The 18,788-nt window shown below is 43.4% G+C and overlaps 1 protein-coding gene across 1 annotated transcript in view; it reads right to left on the bottom strand.

Annotated features, from left to right (window-relative positions):
- Positions 1-18,788, bottom strand: part of VWA8 (von Willebrand factor A domain containing 8) — a 75,884-nt gene that overhangs the window by 23,417 nt on the left and 33,679 nt on the right. The window contains exons 25-33 of the mRNA XM_056862099.1: positions 16,945-17,096; positions 11,483-11,591; positions 10,297-10,435; positions 8,235-8,437; positions 5,496-5,612; positions 5,119-5,183; positions 4,883-5,008; positions 2,632-2,741; positions 1,285-1,439 (exon numbers count right to left, since the gene is read on the bottom strand). Of these exons, the coding sequence (XP_056718077.1) occupies positions 1,285-1,439; positions 2,632-2,741; positions 4,883-5,008; positions 5,119-5,183; positions 5,496-5,612; positions 8,235-8,437; positions 10,297-10,435; positions 11,483-11,591; positions 16,945-17,096 (1,176 nt within the window). The remainder of the gene's footprint in view (positions 1-1,284; positions 1,440-2,631; positions 2,742-4,882; positions 5,009-5,118; positions 5,184-5,495; positions 5,613-8,234; positions 8,438-10,296; positions 10,436-11,482; positions 11,592-16,944; positions 17,097-18,788) is intronic.

The following is an 18,788-nucleotide window of genomic DNA, read 5'->3' as shown; positions in this document are numbered from 1 at the left end:
AAAATTGAAAATGCCTCGGGATGGGGGGGAGAATCTGCGCTGCCACGAAAAAGCTATTTAAATCGGTTTATTGTTTGCTCCGATTCGAAACAGAAGCAAAATCCACCGTGAAGAATACCCCTGAAGGACGGTGTCTCTCAGAGTCAAGTGTGTAGGAAGAGTAATATATAGTCAGAAAGGGGTTGGGTTTGAGCTGAGTCATTGTCCTGCAAAAAGTATCAAAGGTAATGGGCTAATCATTGTCCTGTAAGTATCATGATAATGTGCTAATGAGGGTGTGGTATGTTAATATGGAACCATGGACTGACTCAAACAGGACACAGGGTCTTATTCCAAGACACTGAAATACTGGACAATTCTACCAACTATTTTGTCAGATTGCACAGAGAAACCATTGAAATTCATAAACATCAGCACAACTTTAACAGAAGAGAGTTTAAGAATGAATGAGGCATGGCTTCCTGTCCTGAAAACCTCCAGACTAACAAAGACTACAGTCCACAATAGCCGTGCAGATTAGCTTTGGACTCCACATGTTAACAGATCATTTCAGAATACAGTGGTTCCATATTAACATACCACACCCTCATGAGCACATTATCTTGATACTTACAGGACAATGATTAGCCCATCACCTTTGATACTTTTTGCAGGACAATGACTCAGCTCAAACCCAACCCCTTTCTGACTATATATTACTCTTCCTACACACTTGACACTGAGAGACACCGTCCTTCAGTGTTACTCCTCTGAAGATGCCTGCCACAGCTGCTGGCGAAATGTCAGGAAAGAAAATACCAAGACCACGGTCACACAGCCCAGATAACCTACAAGAACTATTTATTTTATTTATTTACAACATTTGTATCCCACCTTTCTGCCCTTACAAGGACCATTAAGGCAGCTAACATTTTAAAACATACATGATAAAAACACACTATGAAACCATTAAAATCAGCCCCTCTCCCAGACATACATCATTAAGATAATTATAAAAAGGGTTTTAAAAGGAGTTAAAATCATAGAATCATAGTGTTGGAAGGGACCACCAGGGTCAACTAGTCCAAGCCCCTGCACAATGCAGGAAATTCATAACTACCTCCCTCCCCCACACCCCCAGTGCCCAGAAGATGGCCAAGATGCCCTCCCTCTCATGAACTGCCTAAGTTCATAGAATCAGCATACAATACAAAACATAGGTTAGGAAGGAGGGATTTACTGAGGGAATGCCAAATGAAACAAGCATGGTGGATGCAGATACTTCAGTATAAAACCAGCACCTACCATGAGATCTGGAAAGCCAACCACAAGAGTGGCGTAATTTTGCGCATCAGAGAACATTCTGTTGGGGGAGCTGATCTTCTGCCCGACGGCGGCACTCAAGTTCTCTGAAGACAGCTGGTCACTAGAAATGGCCTGGGGCTCGGTTGGCTCTGAAGCTGGGCAAACACGAAGTGAACAAACAAAAGCAGAAGAAACCGGCACTCTATTTTTAATACATGAAATAGAAATTAGAACTTCGTAATACTAATCTAGAAGGGTGGAGATATGGTAATAAATATAAGAACATCAATATCAAAGAAGCCGAAATATTGTATTTATGCAATAGTCAAGTTTAGAGCAGCAGATGAAGAATAAAAGTGAAGAACAGACTGCAAAAACAAGAACTGTATCAAGTATTAAATATTAAGTGTAGCTTCTATAGTCAGCTTAAAAAGAAGAGGAAATATGGATACTGGGTTTAAGTAGGCTAATGATTAAATAAATGTTCAGTTTGATACGAGTACTAATTCAAAATTAACTCTCTGAAAGACTGTTCACATTGTATATGGATGATTGAGAAGGTATGTATGTTTGTTTGTAAAAACAAAATTAAATAATTAAAAAGTGAATTTATTTAATCCAGTAGAAAAGAGCAAGAGCCCAGTAGCACCTTAAAGACTAACAAATTTTCTGGTAGGGTATGAGCTTTCGTGAGTCACAGCTCACTTCTTCACAGCTCACGAGGAGGAGATGATACCAAGATCTTACTAGTCCCATGCCCTTCGGGTAATTGCAAAGAACTGGAAAAAATAATTTGGCTTTATCAGTCAGCCTGTGATACTATAATTTCTCCAAGCTGGAATCGCAACTGACCAGGGCCCCCCAAATCCAGGCCCAAAACTGTATCCTTCAGCCCACAATGGAACCAACGAGTTGAAATTAAATCACAAGAGTTTCCGTCTAGACATTAGCAAGAATTTTCTAACAGAGCAGTTCCCCAGTGGAACAGGCTTCCTCGGGAAGTGGTAAGTGCTCCTTCCCTTGAGGTTTTTAAGCAGAGGCTAGATGGCCATGTGTCAGCAATGCTGATTCTGTGACCTTAGGCAGATCATGAGAGGAAGGGCATCTTGGCCATCTTCTGGGCATGGAGTAGGGGTCACTGTGTGTGTGTGGGGGGGAGGTAGTTGTTGAGGGGGTTGGACTAGATGACCCTGGTGGTCCCTTCCAACTCTATGATTCTATGAACACTGTCAGAAGCCTTTCTCAAGTATGCTCTTCTCACAGTTGTACTAATAGCAACTGTGCAAATAACATCTGAGCGTGTGGAAACCAGGACTGATAAAGAGCAAGACAATTTAAACTCAGTACCTGTGGTTAGTCCAAATCCAGCTTCCACCGGCTCCTCGCTGATGGCAAATAACTGGCAAACTTGGCTCTCTTCGGATTCCATGTGCACAGGCTTCGTCAAAAGATATTTTCTGCAAATCGTGAGGAAATTATTCACTGATGGTGTTAAACTGCTGAATACTACAACTGCCCCCCTCCATAAGTATCAACAGGCATTTAATGGCAAACCACCTCCCAACATGAAAACACAATGGGGTTGCCGTAAGTCAGCTGTGACTTGATGGCAAAAAAGAAAATTAATGAATACAAACGTGTGCAGCTCCACTCCAAACCATAAGAACATCAGAAGAGCCCTGCTGGATCAGACCAGTGAGGGTCCATCTAGTCCAGCATCCCGTCTCACACAATGGGCAACCAGCTCCTCTGCAGGTCCAACACAGAGGCCAAGGCCTTCTCTGATGTTGCCTTCGAGTACTGAGATTCAGAGGCTGACTACCTTTGAAATGTGGAGGTTCTCTTTAGTCACCATGGCTAATGGCCACTGATGGATCTGTCCTCCATTTATCAGTCTAATCCCCTTTTACAGCCATCTATGCCTGTGGCCATAAGCACATCCTCTGGCAGCGAATGCCACATTTTAATCACTTGCTGTGTAAAGAAGTATTTCCTTTTGTCTGTCCTAAATTTACTGCCCATCAGCCTCATTGGAACCATACCAAGTAACATCTATACACAAGGGATCAGGTAGAACCAATAGATGACGAGGTTGTTCCGCACTCTGTGGCTGTCATTTGTTCCTAGAAACGATGTGGGTGTGAAGCGAAGCCACAGGAAAACCACAAGTAACCCCACCTTCTTAGTAATGTCAGAATGAGCCCTAGTTCTACAATACAGGTTCTCAGAACATGCTCCAAACAGCCTCAGTCTCCGTAGGCACGGCAACAGAAACCATTAGCCTTGTTTTATCTCAGCATGTTTTACTTGTTACATAAATGTCACAACTTCCCTGTGACAGGCAAAGGGACAAAATTATTATTTTATTTAGTTGTTTTCGACTAGAAATCAATGACATAATCCAACACTAATAAAGGACTTTAAAATCCTGTTGGTTTAAATGAGAATAAAGGAAAGCAAGTCTCCCGCTGAACTCAATCTGGCTCCAGAAGTGCTTATCTTTCATTGAATTCTTTCCAAAACCTTTTGCAGAAATGGGGGGGGGGGAGGGTTTTTCCAAGATTAATGGGCAAATATTTCCCTATGTTGGGCCTGGAAGAATGGAGATGCTTGTTTGCCATAACACTCACAGATCTTAGGTATTTTCGAGGTAAATATTTGCAAATATTCAGGATGCGTACTGAAGATCACTTAACACAGGATTAATTGCTCACTGACACAGGTTACCTTTTCTTTTGTACACAAAGGAGTGTGATTAAAAGTGATAAAGTGGTGGACTCTCCCTTGTAATTTTCAACAACGAGTGTATTTGCCATTCTAATCTAGGCTGAGGAGAGCCGATCCACGAGGTTCCCACCCACCAGCTATATCACTAGGGGAAAGTTCCATGAAAACCTGCGCTGTTACCTCACAAATTTTCTCCCCCACCAAGAAACACCACCAGTAGGCATCATGAGCGCAGGAGCTCACAGGACGATGGCCCTACCTCACACAGGGACGTTTCTGCTAAACAATAGAAAAGTTTGCTAACCTGCATGCTGAGTGTATTGTGCAGATCAACTGTGTCAAAGACATGAGGCTGTGATTATAGTTTTAGGTTAATAAATACAACATCAAAGGGTTTTGTACTGTCTATGCACCCTGCTTTTCTTAGGCATAAATCCATCCACCTGCAGACTCTGCAAAGCAAGATTTTTCTGCTTTCTCCTGCTGCAGCCCATAAGCGCCCCCCAATTCTAAAGGGGTGTCAGTGTATGACCAGGAACCACACACAGTCAAAGTGGGAGGGGGGAATGGGCCTCCTCTTCTGTAAATGGAAACACCCTTCTCTCTGTGGTGGTTCCCATCTTTGTCCAAATGAACAAGCAAGGTGCCTCCCAAGAAGCCAAACACCCCTTAGGTGGTTTGTAAACATGCCAGGATGTTGAACTACGTTGTGTGGAAGTCTTTACATCGGTGTGGGAACAATCATGTCAGGAGAGATACGTGTAAAAGGACTGAGAGAACTTGTCCCCAGATAACAGTTATGTGTCAGAATGTCTCATCAAACCCAAAAACATTTGTTTATACGTCAACCACAGAGGTATGTTTATCCTACTGATTTGTCTTGCTTTCCACCAGGAGCCACCGGTCTTCAGCCACCAAAAAGACAGACTTGAGGTTGATTGGCAGTGAGATGGTGTGAGAACGACCCTCCAGGGCATCGAGAACAACCAGGAGGCTCCTGGAAAACAGAGCGGTAAGAAACCAGGAGTTGGATGGAAGACGGTACAAACAGAAGGGCCTTTTTTCTACCCTGAGGAGAGGATTTAGGAAAGGACAGTCACTGCTCACCCTTCTTCTTTGTAGAACACGAGCCAGTTTTTGTGTGAAAACTCTTTGCACATTTTATGACTCCTCTAAAGAAAACAAATTGCGAAGTTAACAATCTCAAAAATACTATAAAGAGTTAATAGTTTTGCTCCTTGCTAGAAATATAAGGCCCTGACCCGGATGGCCCAGGCTAGCCTGATCTCGTCAGATCTCGGAAGCTAAGCAGTGGGTTGGACTAGATGACTCTGGTGGTCCCTTCCAAATCTATGATTCTATATGTTCCTGCGTATGGGAACAGCAATAAACAGTGGGCTGCCATTCATGAACACCAGACTGGAAACCACCAGATGGGAGTGCCTGCAGGCTCTGTCTTTCTACATAACTGTGGTATATCTCACCATCTCCTCCTTGCTGCCCCACCAGGATGTCCTTTTTGGAGTCTCGTGCATTTCTGGTGACAGCAGAAGTTGGCGTATGGTACGAGCCTTGGTGTCCAGCAACAGAATGGCATTCGTCTGCAAGCAGAAAGAATTAGAAGAACTTAGAATCATAGCGTTGGAAGGGACCACCAGGGTCATCTAGTCCAACCCCCTGCACAATTACCAACCCCCTGCACAATTACAACCCTCATGGCACATACCAAGTTGGGTGGCAACACAGACCCCCTGAAAGGAAGCAACAGAATACTTTGTAGAGCTTAAGGTCCATTTCGTTTCTCTGGAAAAGACTAGTTGGGTTCCTATGCCTTTCATGAGAAATAATGTCTTTGGTCAGATTTCTCAGATGCTCCAACTCCTGACGTGGAAAAGAAGTTGGGTACCCAAGGTTGGGTGGGATGAAAATATATATAAATAATAGAAATATATAATTTATTAGAAGTGCTATGTCATGATTAACATTATTTTAAAAATGTTAAAACCACACAATAGCATTTCCTAAGGTTGATACTGTCACCACATGCCAAATGTGTTTCGGCCTATATGACCTTCCTCAGTGGTCTATTTGAAACCCATATAAATAATGCACACATATTACAAATATATTTACATATACAGGCAATATAAAACAGACCGGGCATGCAATAGGTTGTATATATTACCAATTACACCAACATCTGGTAAGATTTGGAAGGGAAAATACCAAGACCACGGTCACACAGCCCAGATAACCTACAAGAACTGATCTGATAAGATTGTTTTAGGTTTTTATGCTGGGCTGTATATGTCTCCCACATAAGCTGTGTGCAAGTATCAACCTAGTCAAACAATGTGGAAAAGAAGTATACGCTTACCCTCTTGTGTCAAATCATTCCCCTCATTCCAGCCCACTGCTTGTAAGCAGAGGAAACTACCTACAAACTTTCCTATATGGAGAAGGGAGCTTCGACTCTTGAAAGTTTATACCCTGAATACCCTGTTGGTCTCTAGGATGCTACTGGGCTTGAATCCAGCTCTTCTACTCCAGACCAACATGGATACCCTCTGAAACAAACTTCAAAGGGATGTTCTTTAGATGGCAGCAAAGAAACAATCACATACCGGTACTAGCTGCAGATCATGTTGGTAAATTACTGGGTTAAAAATAATCCAATTGGTGCTTTAATTCTAGCATATTGGGACTTAATAAAAGGATGAACAGAGTTGATTCAAAAGGGTCCCAAGAATATAATGCAAGGAAACCCAGACTTGCCCTATATTTTGACAAACAGAAATCTTGTTTTAAAAGGACTGTTTTTAGGCTCAAACATGGTAAACTGTTATCCAGCATTGGAATGGAATTTTCTGCAAAGTTTACAAATCATTTTCAAGTTATCACCATGCCGGAGACCCTATTTACACAAAAGTACTTCAGGAAGAAAAACAATAAATCTCTGCATTTCAAGAGAAAGAAATGCCTCCTTTCCCCCCCCCACTTCTCAGAGAATCTGTATACACATTAGTATAACTGAACCGAAGAAAGCGTTAAGATTTTCCAAGTTCTCCCCAAGGCACAAAAGCAGTCCTGTCCTTGCAGTTAGTGTGAAGTTTACAGAGTCGACCGGCCAAATACCATGGCAGTTTCCTCCGCAGCCCCGGACGTTAATGGTTCCCATATGTACCAAGTGACCAGTGGTGTATTAGCTGGTGCATAAAAATAGAATTTTGCGTCACGGGTGAATACTTCCAGTTGCAGTGGTTGGCAGCTCTTCAAGTGGGCTGCGCTAGTCTGCAGCTCCTGCGATGTTTATTTCTTACTGGGAGAAGAGAGACCTCTGGGCGACCTCCCGTCCCCAGTGCCTCGGATGCCAAACACTCAACAGATGTAACAGCCATTATTGGGGGGGGGGGTTGCTTTTATTTTTAGCTACCGCGAAGCTTCCTTTTCCTTGCCACAGTTTCTGACTTAGCAAAGCTTTTCCTGCCTTTAGAAAATCTTAGATCAAACAAGTATTTAACTGCAATTCAGGAAAAGGGAAGCCGACAGCCGTGTCTCTCCAAAGGAGAAAGAGAACCAAAATACTTAAACGCTGCCCAGTTCCTCGCTGCTTACCATCCTCCTCGCCTACAATAAAACTTCCCACATCTATTTTTTTCCTTTTCATGGCCAGTCATGCTCTCTCAGCATTGCCTACCTCACAGGGTTGCTGTGCTATGTTGCATCTCTCAAATAGATAAGGAACCTTGTGAGGTAGGTGGGACTGAGAGAGCTCTAAGAGAGCTGTGGCTAGTCCAAGGTCACCCAGCTGGCCTCATGTGGAGGAGTGAGGAAACCAACACGGTTCACCAGATTAGCCTCCGCCGCTCACATGGAGGAGTGGGGAATCAAACCCGGTTCTCCAGATCAGACTCCACCGATCCAAACCACCGCTCTTAACCACTGCACCATATAGGTTGTTAAGATTCTGTCTGGTGCAAAGCATGGTAGGTGATGCATCCCCTCCACCGAAAGCAGGAGTCTCCCATCTCCTTCTCTTTCCCCTCACTAATGTTTAGTAATGCAAAACATGGGAGGCGGTCTCATCTCATGTTGTGTTTTCTCCAGCGCACAGGCACCAGAAGGAGCAGGAAGCCCGCCCGCTGAGGGAGAAGGGAAGCACCGGAGGGACTTCATTTCCTGGTGAGAATCGACAGCCCAGAAATAGGAAGCGTATTCTCTACCTGCTCTTCGTGCAAAATAACTTGTCCTTGGAGCGGATTCCCCAGCGGAGCCACCGTCACCAGAGGTTGCCAGATGCCTCCAATTGTCCTTGGGAAGATGTCATACAAGTCCACATAGTAGCCATTTGTACTGGATGTCCTCATAAAGTATAAGGATACTGGATTGCAAGTAGCCACATAAAGGGAGTTTTCTGTTTCATTCTCTTTTTTAAAAAAAGGAGGGGGACAATAAGCAGATTAGATGCAAGCTCAAGGTTGTTTGGGGACTAACACGGTTAACTTGACTTTGCATCAAGAACATACTTAAATATGCTCAATCTGTAGGGTTAAGTACAAAGGAGCACCTCTATGTTAAACTGTAATGGCAGGAAAACAAATAACATAGACTGACCACAACATATGGTAAACTAATGATGTGTAATGACACCAATTATATGTGCACATGGAACATCTCAAATTCTCAGGTAAGTGTTCTCAAATAAGAACAAAGTCTAGATTCAACAATCACAAAGAGCTGTGAATAAAGTAATAACATAAATGATATCAAATCTTCTTATAATAAACACGTCTTGTGAAGACCCAGCATAGGCGAAAAGATGGTCTTCTAGAAGAAATCTTCCGTTTCGTCATGTGACTTCATCAGTTTCTTATGCCTCATAACATATCTGTGCTAAATAACATCTTGTAGCTCACAGCTTACATTCATTATATGTTATTACTTTATCACTACACCATGCTGGCTTCTACACCATGCTAGAAGAAGGAGAAGAAGAAGGAGAATCTTGTCCCCTCCCTTGCCTTTTCAAGTGCTGAAACGGTTGCCGCTGCCACCACCCTGGTGGCATTTTTAAAGGGTCATATTGTTTGGTAACATGGCGTTGGCAGCCATGGGTCAAACCCGTGGCCACCATAATGTGCTGTTTGGCCCTCAGCCTTTTGTTCAGGACAAGAAAGCAGAGGCTTCACTCCTGTGGTCTGTGGAGAGGGTGTGGGCAGGGCCTGGTGAAATCTCCGTAGCTTGTGAGGGTGCTGAATCGAGGTGTTTGGGGGCAGCCATGCTTATTTACAAGTCTGCCCCATTCCTGTCTGAAATGGGGGAGGGGGTTCTTCTTATTAAGACCAAAGGTGGGGGTCAGTTAGGGTTGCCATGCCCCTCTTCGCCACCAGCGGGAGGTTTTTGGGGCGGAGCCTGAGAAGGGCAGGATTTGGGGAGGGGAGGGACTTCAGTGCCATAGAATCTAATTGCCAAAGTGGCCATTTTCTCCAGGTGAACTGATCTCTATCAGCTGGAGATCAGTTGTAATAGCAGGAGATCTCCAGCTAATACATGGAGGTTGAGAAAATGAATAGTACTAGGCTCTATAAGGCAAACGTTTGCATTATAGAGCCTAGTACTATTCATTTTCTCAGCTTTGCTTCTTGGTACTTGTGCATATTTCTCCAGAATACATGGAGGTTGGCAACCCTAGGTAGAATGCCATAGAGTCCAACTGCCAAAGCGGCCATTTTCTCCAGGGGAACTGATCTCTATCGGCTGGAGATCAGTTGTTATAGCAGGAGATCTCCAGCCAGTACCTGGAGGTTGGCAACCCTAGGGTCAGTTGAGGGGAACTGAATTTTGCCCCAATTTGTTTCACTTCAGGGACATTTTCCCTCCCCCACCCCGCTGAGCTAACTTTGGCATTGGAAATAGGCTGGGAGAAACCTGCCTGAAGGGATGTCGTGAGAGATTTAAGGCAGGGAAGAAGGAAAGGGTAGCTTCTCTTGCCTGCACATGTCTTTTGCTACAGTAATTTAATGGGGAATATTTGGCTGCGCTGCCGGTAGCAAACATTGCAACACACTGACGTAAACCCAGCCTCACTCTCTGGAGCTGCCAAACCTGAAGGGTAATTATGCTGCAACAGCTGAATGGGCTCAACATTTGAGACAAAAGTACGCCCGTTTTCTTCAAGGAGATTGCTTCTAAGTAACGAGCAAAATAATTTATTATTGCCCATCTCTTGTACATACACTAGCATCGATGCAGTTTACCACCAGCAAAAGCATAATTCCATTTTACCTTGTGCCACCGCAACATCGCACACTAAATTGACTTCGTTCAAAGGCAGAGACCAAAAGGCATGCTCCTCTGTGAAACTCAGGGACCTGGCTTCGTGCTTCTCCATGGGAAAGGCCTGCACATTTAAGTACAGAGGACCCTAAAAGAAAGTGGAAATAAATATCCTGACGGTCAAGTTCCTCAGCATCCTTTACAGCACCTCTAAGGGCAGACCGATATTAACTAATTTATTTAAAACATTTTAATGCTGTCATTTCCACCCAATCAGGGTCCACAAGGCAGTGAACATTTAAAAAAAAAACATTTAACACATTTAAGCCATTAAAAATACAGTTAAAATTATCAAATAATTCAATTAAAACACACACAAACAAACAACACTCGAAGGAGGGCCAATAACGATTACTGGGGATATGCCAGGTGAAGTCTGGCGAAAGACACCGATAGATGGAAAAAGGCAAATCTCCCTGGGGAGGGAGCCCCACAGGTTTGGTGCCACAACCGAGAAGGCCCTTTCTTCAGGTCGCCACCTGTCTAGCTTCAGATGTCGGGGGCAACCAAGGCAGGGCCTTTAAAGATGACCAGAGTGTAGGGCTAGATTCATATGGGAGCAGGTGGTCCTTACAGTATGTTGATCCCAGACCATACAGGGCTTTAAAGGTCAACACCAGCACCTCGAATATACAATCTTCACTTCCACGCATTTTGTGGAGGGGGGAATGTCTATGAGGGAAGTCAAATATTGTTGAGTTGTGCCAGCGTGTTAAGCGAAGGCGCTCTTTCTTTAGATTTCGATGTTAGGAAAGCTGGAAGCTTCATGGGGAATGGGATTTGGGTTTTTGATTCCAGGGGTATTTGTGTCATTTCTGGGCCTAGCCTGTAATGTCTGTGCACAACATCCATTTGTAAAGAAATAGATTGTCACAAAGCAGTTTAAGCCTCCAGCATTCCCTTTATACTTCCCTTATATATGAAAGCTGCCTCATCCTGAATCAGACCTTTGGTCCATCAAGGTCAGTGTTGTCTACTCAGACTGGCAGTTGCTCTCCAGGGTCTCCGGCGGAGGCCTTTCCCCTTACCTATTGCCTGATCCTTAACTGGAGATGCTGGGGATTGAACTAGGGACCTTCTGCATGCCGAGTACAGATTTGCAGCCCAAATTACATTGTTTAAAAACTTCACAGACCTTTATATCTACGCGACGTGTTTCAGTTGGGCACAGAAGTTTCTGTTGTGCACTGCCTAGCTGGTTGACTTTCCAGTAGCCCGTAAATTTTGGATCCGGCAGTGGGAACCTGTCCAGAAAACATTATTATTAATAACTTACTACTTTGATATAGAAGGTCATTTATCAATATAATTGTCTGAGTTGAAAAGGCTCATTGTTTCCTTTTGTCACAATCTTAAAACTGCTACAGCCCAAGCAGTCTTAAAATCACAGTGATACAATACAAGAAGGAATTCCATTTCAGAAAAGCTCAAAATCCCTTCAAATGAGAAAGTGTCACAGACTTGAAGTGCGGGGAACTAGGAAATGCATCCCTAGCAAATACAAAGGCTCTTTCTTCCCTTCATGAAATATATTTTTTAACCTGCCCTTCATCCCCACAATAACACCATGAAGTAAGAATATAATAAGAACCTAAGAAAGGCCCTGCTGGATCAGACCAAGGTCCATCAAGTCCAGCAGTCTGACCACACAGTGGCCAACCAGGTGCCTCTAGGAAGCCCCCAAACAAGACAACTGCAGCAGCATTATCCTGCCTCTGTTCCAAAGCACCTAATATATTCGGCATGCTCCTCTGATCCTGGAGAGAATAGGTATGCATCGTGACTGGTATCCATTTTGACTAGTAGCCACAGATAGCCCTCTCCCATGTCCACTCCCCTCTTAAAGCCTTCCAAGTTGGCAGCCATCACCACATCCTGGGGCAGGGAGTTCCACAATTTAACTGTGTGCTAGTATACTAGACAAGAATGGCTGACCCAAAATCACCCAACTAGTTTCACAGCAACCAGGTATTTGAGCCTGGTCCTCTTAGCCTAATCACTACACTGCTGTGGCTGCAACCCAAATAACACTTTCCTGGGAGTAAGCCCCTCTGAATAACATGAGACTTACTTCTGAGTAGGCTTGCTTAGGAATGCTCCCTTTAGTCTGTGAAATGGACAGTGTAAAGGAGGGCTTGCTACAGATCTTGTGGCTCAGAGAATAAAGGGAATTTGAGAAGAACAGAAGACTAGGTACAAAGCGCACACCTAGACTACTCTTGTCCTATTCAGTCATTTGGAATTGTGGGTTGATCACTTGCATTGATGTAGGGTTCTTCCTTGAGGACTTGGCTAATGCCGATTAAAAAGTTCAGTGTTCTCATAGAATATTGGGCACACAGCTACAGCTGGACTGGTAGACAAGGTAGACTGGTAGAAACTGCAAATTCCATTTCAATTTATTTACTAACACTGAAATTCGAATGCTTCACCTTGGCCATCCTCCATTAAGACTTTAGGATACAACAGTAATAGTCTATTGACTTTGGGGGCAAATGTCCCCTTTCAGGCATTTTTATTTGGGATGAGGAGATAAAAATAGTTTTTTTATAGTATTTCAGCAAATGTGAGCAAACATACTGCTTGGAGAACAGAGCTGTGTATCGCTTAGTGGTATTCTATGAATGTCTTCAGTGCAACTGTAGATGTAAGAAAGCAGATCCTAATGTGAAAGGGGCCAAACTCTGACATACTTTCGCTACTGGCTGACTCATATTGAGCGGGCAAGTGGGTTTGGGCAAGCAATCAGTGTGTCCTTGACTGCCAAAGGACTGAGCTTCTATCATACCTTTCCTGTGGTAGGCCCAGAATTTTGGAATGGCCTACATGGGCATTTGACGGCCTGAATAACTAGGACTAGCCAGAACTAGTCAGAGCTTGGAAGCTAAGCAGGGTTGGCTATGGTTAGTTAGTATTTGGATGGCAGACCATCAAGGAAGACAAAGGTTGCTATGAAGAGGAAGGCAATGGCACACCATCCCTGCTCATCCGTTACCTTGAAAACTTTATGAGGGGTAGCCATAAATCAGTTGCAATTTGAAGAAGAGTTGGTTTTTATACCCCGATTTTCTCTACCTTTAAGGAGTCTCAAACCCGCTTACAATCACCTTCCCTTCCTATCCCACCAACAGACACCTTGTGACGTAGGTGAGGCTGAGAAAGTTTGGAGAGAACTGTGACTAGCCCAAGGTCACCCAGGTGGCATCATGTGGAGGGGTGGGGAAACCAAGCTAGATTAGTGTCTGCCAGATTCATGTCTGCCACTCATGTGGAGGACTGGGGAATCAAACCTGGATCTCTAGCATAGAGTCCACCACTCCAAACCACCGCTCTTAACCACCACACCAAGCTGGCATTACATAGGCAGGTTCACCTGATCCATGTTGCACTTCCTTTTGCAAGCAAGTAAATTTAGTTTTTTGAGGCAAATTTCTGCTGCTTTTGTTTTTTAAGAAAATATGTCCCTCAAAACTGTTTTTTTACATTTGTTTGCACATTTCAAGTGTTCTGTGAACCACCACCTTGTCAATTTTGTTGAAACATGGTACATAAAAGATTGAAAATAAATATAAATTGAGGCCCCCTTTGACTAGACTTTGCCATGGGCATACACAGGAGCTTGTCAAAATAACTGCACATTTAAGTAAACTTATCTTTTGATAAGAGCTTGTGAAGGTGCAGAAAAGAGCAACCAAAATGATCAGGGGACTAGAGCAACTGCCCTATGAGGAGTGGTGAAAACTCTTAGGGCTGTTTAGATTGGAGAGAAGGCGGTTAAGGGGAGACATGATAGAGGTCTATAAAATTATGCATGGTATGGAGCAAGTGGACAGGGAGAAGCTTTTCTCCCTCTCTCATAATACCAGAAAGCGGGGTCATCTGCTGAATCTGGTGAGAGATTCAAAACAGATAAAAGGAAGTATTTCTTCACACAACTCATAGTTAAATTGTGTAACTCCCTGCCCCAGGATGTGGTGATGGCTGCCAACTTGGAAGGCTTTAAGAGGGGAGTGGACATGTTCATGGAGAAGAGGGCTATCCGTGGCTACTAGTAAAAATGGATACTAGTCATGAAGCTTACATATTCTCTCAAGGATCAGAGGAGCATGCCTATTATACTAGGTGCTGTGAAACACAGGCAGGATGGTGCTGCAGTTGTCTTGTTTGTGGGCTTCCCAGAGGCCCCTGGTTGGCCACTGTGTGAACAGACTGCTAGACTTGATGGACCTTGGTCTGATCCAGCAGGGCTGTTCTTATGTTCTTATGATGGCACAAAGTGCATAAAGTGTGGCATTTCTCAACACCAACAAACTCTCTGAGTGGATGTGACAGAAAAGCCCCCATTGAAGAAGAGGTCCTCCTGTGATATAAACACAACACTTAGGGCAAAAAGTAGATATGCCAAGTATAAAAAAAAATCTATTGCTTGTTCATTTGCTCAATAAAATAAATGTAATTCCGTGCCCACATTCAACAACCAAGTGGTTTCTCATATTTTTTCCAGAGAATAAATGATCTAACCTAATCTTTAAATCCAAGCTTGACTGAACTATAAAAAAGGGTTTTCTCGAGCAATAGGACACTGACCTGGACGGCCCAGGTTAGCCTCTGCAGCCTTTCCCCATATGGACCACACTTGGGGGCCCATGAAGATCGGCCAATCAAGTCTTGCTTAAAATTTTGCCAATCTGCAGTGTTACATTCCTGCAAGATGCATGTTAGGGCCTTGTCTATGAAATTTAGAAGATTTTAAACATTTAAACTTTAAACATTTTAACAGAGCCCTGTCATAGGAGTCCTATCGCAGCCCAAGCATGGGGTGCTTTTTAAAAGCCTGTAAAGTTTATGATTAAAGATGCTTTTAGGAGCAGAGTCTAGTGAATAAAGGGGGGGAGGCATGATAACAAATGTAAAAGTAATAATAATATTAAGGTTGTAGAAATATTGTATTCATGTGATAGTCAAATTAGAGCAGTAAAGAAGGTATAAAAGAGAGGTATAGTACAATAAGAAGAATTGTACTAAGTATTAAGTATTATTATTGTTTTGTTAGATAGCTTGGAAGGTATTAAGCATGAGTATCAGTTTGATAGACAGCCTGGAAAGCAGTGGGAATATTGATGAAGATTTAAGTAGAATTTTGATCAAACAAATGACCAGTAAGATCTGAGCGATTAATACAATATGAACTCCCTGAAAGACGGTTTACTTTGTACGTTTGTGAATGGATGTGAATGGTAGATGTTTGTTTGTATGTTACTGGAAATTTTAAATAAAAACTTATTTTTTAAAAAAGATGCTTTTAGGACTGCCCACTATTCAGTGTGATCTAAATAATGGGCAGTGCCGTGCATTCATGCTTGTATTTTAGGCAATGGCTTTATTCTTTGTAAAATGTTCTTATAATTTCTGTGGTAAGCTACACAAACAAGCAAACAAACAGGATTGGGTGACACAAAATAAGTAACTGACGTATAAACTAAGCCTGAAGACATCAAGCTGAAAAACTGAGGCACAGCCATGGGGCTGCCCCTTGGAAAATGTCCCTGGAAATTTCCAGGAACAAGCAAAGGAGTGAGTTACACTCTGCCAATTGACTGAGACATTCGGCCAGAGGAAGCATCTCTGCTCTTCCCCCTTAGCAGATGTCAAATTAATGCAACTCTATAAAAAGCAGTTTGCCCAACAACACTGATTTGTGTTTTTGCAATAGGAAGGGAAATATTTGTTGTTTCTCTAATGCATCGTTTCTGGAATTGGTTTAATGGTTGGGCCTTAACGTGAGCCAACAAAGTATCTTAGCTTGAACTTGAAAAAGAACACCACTAAGAAGAAGAGTTGGTTTTTATATGCCGACTTTCTCTACCACTTAAGAAAGAATCAAGCCGGCTTACATTCACCTTCCCTTCCCCTCCCCACAACAGACACCCTGTGAGGTAGGTGGGGCTGAGAGAGCTCTAAGAGAGCTGTGACTAGCCCAAGGTCACCCAGCTGGCTTCGTGTGTAGGAGTGGGGAAACCAACCAAGTTCACCAGATTAGCGTCTGCCGCTCATGTGGAGGAGTGGGGAATCAAACCCGGTTCTCCAGGTCAGTCTATAGCTCCAAACCACTACACCACGCTGGCTCAAAGAGGCATGATGTCGCTCCTTTCAAGAAATTAGCCAGGATATGTCAGAATTTTGAAGATGCAGATGTTGAACATCTGGAAATGTTAACTCCTGTCACAAATTCTTGCTGTTACTATGGATTACAAAATTTCTACACAAGTAGTTTTCTGGCAGGTTTGTGCAGGATTAAGCGACAGTTCATTCCCATGTTACAGACAAAACAAATTTGGTTAGCTGCTAACCGCAGTGAGAAATTTAAGACAGATAATTTAATTAACAGAAACTGAGAAAAAACAAATATTTCCTTTTATTAAATTTAATCATTAAAATATTCATAATCTATAAATAATGACTTGTGCAGTAAGTGTACATTAATGAGGCTGCAAAAATTGATAACACAAAAAATATCAGTATTTGGCAGCAAAGTTTGCTTCAAGCATCCCAGGTTGATCTTAATTAGCAGAAATAAGCTGCTCGTGCTATCCTTACTCCTTGGCCAGGTGTATACTGGTAGGCTTTGCTCCAATTGGTATCCCATGTTTGTGCAAGATCCTAATTAAAATCTCACGCATCTCGTTATTGTAGGAGTCAAAATCAAAGACGTTTCGGACAACATTCGCAAGTCCTTCCGCTGGGAATTTCTGCAGAGAAAAAAGGGAAAAAATAAGCTGCCACAGACAGAAATTATTGTGCCACGTTTCGTACTGATCAAGAACAAAAGTTCCACAAATGCTCTGATGAACCAGATGAGCTTCCGGTGGGCCTGGTTTCTCCATTCCCTGCAATGCTGTGATGGGGACATACCATTCAAGCTCTTCCAGATAATGAAGTGAAAGAGAAGTACATATACACCTCAGAACTTTTCCTGTTTCAAGATTTTTTTTGGACTCAGGTGCTTGTATGAAATTGCTCACATGAAATTGCTCACATATGCCCATATAGAATAATAGAATTGGAAGGGACCACCAGGGTCATCTAGTCCAACCCCCTGCACATTGCAGGAAATTCACAACTACTTCCCCCACACACACACCCAGCGACCCCTACTCCATGCCCAGAAGATGGCCAAGATGCCCTCCCTCTCATCATCTGCCTAAGGTCATAGAATCAGCATTGCTGACAGATGGCCATCTAGCCTCTGCTTAGAAACCTCCAGGGAAGGAGACCACCACCTCCCGAGGAAGCCTGTTCCACTGAGGAACCGCTCTGACTGTTAGAAAATGCTTCCTAATGTCTACACAGAAACTCTTTTGATTTAATTTCAACCCATTGGTTCTGGTCCGACCTTCTGGGGCAACAGAAAACTCGGCACCCTCCTCTATATGACAGCCCTTCAAGTACCTGAAGATGTAATGCCTTTTCGAAATTATTACTCTATCACATGGTCACATATGAAGCTGCCTTATACTGGATCAGACCACTGGGGTCCATCAAGGTCAGTATTGTCTACTCAGACTGGCAGCAGCTCTTTGGCGTCTCAGGCAGAGGTCTCATGGCCCTTTCTTACATGCCCAGGGAAATGCAGATTACCACTTTAGGGTCTGGAAGCAATTTTCCTCCAGGCCAGATTGGCCAGGGATCCTGAAGGTTGTTTTTTTTGGCATCTTCTGGGCATGGAACAGGGGTCACTGGGCATGCGGGGTGGGGAGGTAGTTGTGAATTTCCTGTGTTTGCAAGGGGTTGGACTAGATGACACTGGAGGTCCCTTCCAACTCTATGTTTCTATGTCTTTCACATCACCCACCACCTAACAAGAAAAGCCATGCGGGATCAAACCAAGGCCCATCAAGTCTAGCAATCTGTTCACACAGTGGCCAATCAGGTGCCTCTAGGAAGCCCATAAACAAGATGACTGCAGCAGCATTATCCTGCCTGTGTTCCAAAGCACCCAATATAATAGGCATGCTCCTCTGATACTGGAGAGAATAGGTGTGCATCATAACTAGTATCCATTTTTACTAGTAGCCATGGATAGCCCTTTCCTTCATGAATGTGTCCACTCCCCTCTTAAAGCCTCCTTTTAACTGGAGATGCCAGAGATTGAACCTGGGAACTTCTGCATGCAAACTAGAGGCTCTACCACTGAGCCAGAGACCCTCTCATTGGGATGCTTTCATTCTCAAGTATTGTCTCTGCACAGGGAAAAATTGCATATAGGAAAGAAGACAAACACAGGATATGCAGAAAACAAGAGAAATGTGTCTTTTGTCCTTTGTCAAATTCAGCCTCCATTTTTAAGAGGTTTTCAGAAGTCATCTGGAAGCAGCAGCCAGGCCCTTGTCTGCTCCGACAGAATCCAGCTGCAGCTGAGAAGTCCTTCCCTCCACTGACAG

This window comes from Euleptes europaea, chromosome 16 (assembly GCF_029931775.1).
Source record: "Euleptes europaea isolate rEulEur1 chromosome 16, rEulEur1.hap1, whole genome shotgun sequence".
Taxonomy (NCBI): domain Eukaryota; kingdom Metazoa; phylum Chordata; class Lepidosauria; order Squamata; family Sphaerodactylidae; genus Euleptes; species Euleptes europaea.
Note: the sequence above shows the minus strand (reverse complement) of the source record. Positions and strands in the feature narration are given on the sequence as shown.